The sequence below is a fragment of the Lottia gigantea genome (assembly GCF_000327385.1).
Source record: "Lottia gigantea unplaced genomic scaffold LOTGIsca_625, whole genome shotgun sequence".
In the NCBI taxonomy this organism is placed as follows: Eukaryota; Metazoa; Mollusca; class Gastropoda; family Lottiidae; genus Lottia; species Lottia gigantea.
Window position 1 is genome coordinate 1 of NW_008710133.1, and position 2,974 is coordinate 2,974.

At 34.8% G+C, this 2,974-nt stretch overlaps 1 protein-coding gene across 1 annotated transcript; it reads right to left on the reverse strand.

Annotated features, from left to right (window-relative positions):
• Window positions 1-1,558: 1,558 nt before the first annotated feature.
• LOTGIDRAFT_59237 (hypothetical protein) lies at window positions 1,559-2,044 on the reverse strand (the record flags this gene model as incomplete). Its single annotated transcript, XM_009064459.1, has 1 exon — window positions 1,559-2,044. A coding segment is annotated over one exon (486 nt), but the record flags the coding sequence as incomplete, so codon positions are not given.
• Window positions 2,045-2,974: the final 930 nt, after the last annotated feature.

The following is a 2,974-nucleotide window of genomic DNA, read 5'->3' on the forward strand; positions in this document are numbered from 1 at the left end:
AAATAACGAAAGAAAATTTTATGTCTAACAACATAAGAGTATGGCCCACTTTGTGTTCCATAGAAATTTTCTGCTGACACGGAATCCGCTAGTTGATCACGTGACTTCATTCGTTGGACTACATACTAGCAGACGACACTTGGAATTCCGATTACCACTTGGGATTAACCGGAAATTCGGCCGATAAAAAATTACAACATGATAAGTCATGTGAAAGCCATGGTTTAAAGGGACAGATTCACCATCTCTTTGACCAATCACATCTCTATCTCAGATACAGAAATGGAAGTTGAAATGTCTAGTTTGACGGAATTATGCGATGTTCACATTTTTTCAAGACCTAAATTTATAGATCTTATTCTCCTGATAAAACTATTTTACAGACTTACTCATTATGATAATACTTGGAACATTGCCAAATTTTACACAAATTCTTATATGCCTACATATCGTAAAGAATTGTGCCTTCTCGAGTATTTACGAGCTACAGACTGAATACATTTCGAAAGACAAGAGAAATGCCTCATAACATTGTAAATTTTTAATTTTATTGATTTTTCATTCATAATAATCACTCATATGATAATATACTAATCAAATTAGATGCTCAGTAGGAAGGCTTTGTTGTTTTCCTTGCACCAATAGGCCAACCGCCTACCGCTGCCAACCGGCATACCGGAGTGAATAAAGGCGCTAAAATGAGCAAATTTAAGGATCGTAGATTTTCATACTACAAAACGAATTTTTCCAAGTACTAGGAGTGTACTTCCGGTCTTGGTGAAGATTTTTATCCACTACATATATCGATGATTCTGTTGGATTAACAGGAGGAGCATTCGCAGAATTATTATAGTCTACGTCAAGGATTGATTTTGAAAAAATCCTTATAGGTGGAAGAAAGATTCCTTGGCCTTGATGCTCCATATGTTCCCGACGATAGTAAAAACTTAAGGGAAGTAACTCTGAAACAAACGACCTTGTTCAGTCGTTGTGATCATTAAAAAAAATCTAAAGGATTTTGTACGTTTTATTGTGTGCCCCATTTTATTTTTAAAAGAGATTATTGCTATTTTAAACACGAATTGAATCAGAAAATGTGAATGAAAATATCTCAAAGCAGAAAAAGAAATATTAATTTGTTTCGTTTCATTTTCAAAATTGATTTTTTAAAAATGAAATCGACCAAATAAAAAAAAAAACGTGTTAGTTAGCCTACCACGTTTTGTCTCCACAGACTAACTTGGTGACATTGGCCTAAAATACTGTCTTAAAAAACAGAGTCAGAGTCAAAATCTTTATGATGTTGTTTATAGTATCGTCTGATATATTCTTCTATAACAGACGACGGAAAGTTAAAAATTTCTTTAGCAGCTTCGACCTTTTCACTTGCTAATATTTTGGTCAATTCGTCTTCGTCATTTTCTAATTCTTCCGCAACGTTAGACCGCAAACTGTTAGGCATGGTATAATATTTTTCGCATTTCCCATTTTCCGATGAAGCTGGTTTTAGTTCCAGTGTAAAATCCACAACATTATTTAATACTGGAAGACATTGTTTGATATAGTCACAGTCTGGAGACCAACGATAATGTTCTGCTATGGGGATATCTATAGATTCCCATTCGATTAAAATAACCGAACAACTATGACATTTTACCCTATCGCCGGGTCCAACATAATAAAACCCTGCATGAGCTAAAGACTCAACACTGAGAAATGACGGCAAACGCACATTGTTAACGCTATAGGACCTTACCCTTTTTTCTGTACTGGCATAAAGATTTGCAGTGCTTTTTGAGATTTTGAAATTAAATAAAGTTTCCTTGTAGTTTTGAACAAATACACACCCATTATTTACTTTATAATGTTCAACTAAAGGATTGGATTTACTGTGCCAATTTTCAATTGTTTGAGAGCATTCGCAACACTGAACCTGGTCTGCTTTCCCCGTATAATAAAATCCAAGTTTACTGAGTATAAAAGGGTCAGGATAACCTAGCGGCCATGTTGTAAATGTTTGAAGTCTCTCGAGCTGTGTAGTCATTCCACAATGTTTATAATTTAACCTACTTTTATGTCCGTCATCCATTACAACAGAATATATCTTAATATGACACGTATCCTTTAGTATCGACAAATTTTCGCGTGGCCTACTTAGGTATAATCGATATTGAAATATCACTTCAGTTTTCGAGGGCTAAACATAATGTACGTTACATTTAAAAAATTTAAACACCATAGTGTTTTCATGAAACTTGGTGTCTAAACATAGGCATAAAATCAAGTTCTATTTGTTGATCAATTTCCTGCCAGCATTACCACAATGTCTATATCGTATCACGAATACGGGTTTTGACATGGTATTATGAACGAAGTATGGCGAATATGGTTATAGTTTGGACACGATGAGTCTTGTCAAAAGTTTCACCGACTGACGAGTGACGAGGAGACAAATAATAATCTCAAGTCGGTCGGTCGATAGGCCTAATGGAAAATGAGTGTCTTCAAGGAAGTATGATGAATGGGGGCGTGGTTTGTACACAATTGCTTTCGTCCGATTGGTTATTGGTTGGGAATTTCCCTAATCTTTATATTTAAGCCTGGTGTCAAGACCTGCGCGAATAGTTAGCCACATATTAAGACTGCACAACCATGAATAATCTCAACTGAACTTTATATATAAGTTAAATAAATTTGTGATACGGTGGCGTGTTTGAATTACAGTACAATATAATAATGGGTATACATTATGTGATATTAGGCCTATATTCAGATAGGCCGTTACACTATGGTGTTTAAATTTTTGAAATGTAACGTTTAGCCCTCGAAAACTGAAGTGATATTTCAATATCGATTATACCTAAGTAGGCCACGCGAAAATTTGTCGATACTAAAGGATACGTGTCATATTAAGATATATTCTGTTGTCATGGATGACGGACATAAAAGTAGGTTAAATTATAAAAATTGTGGA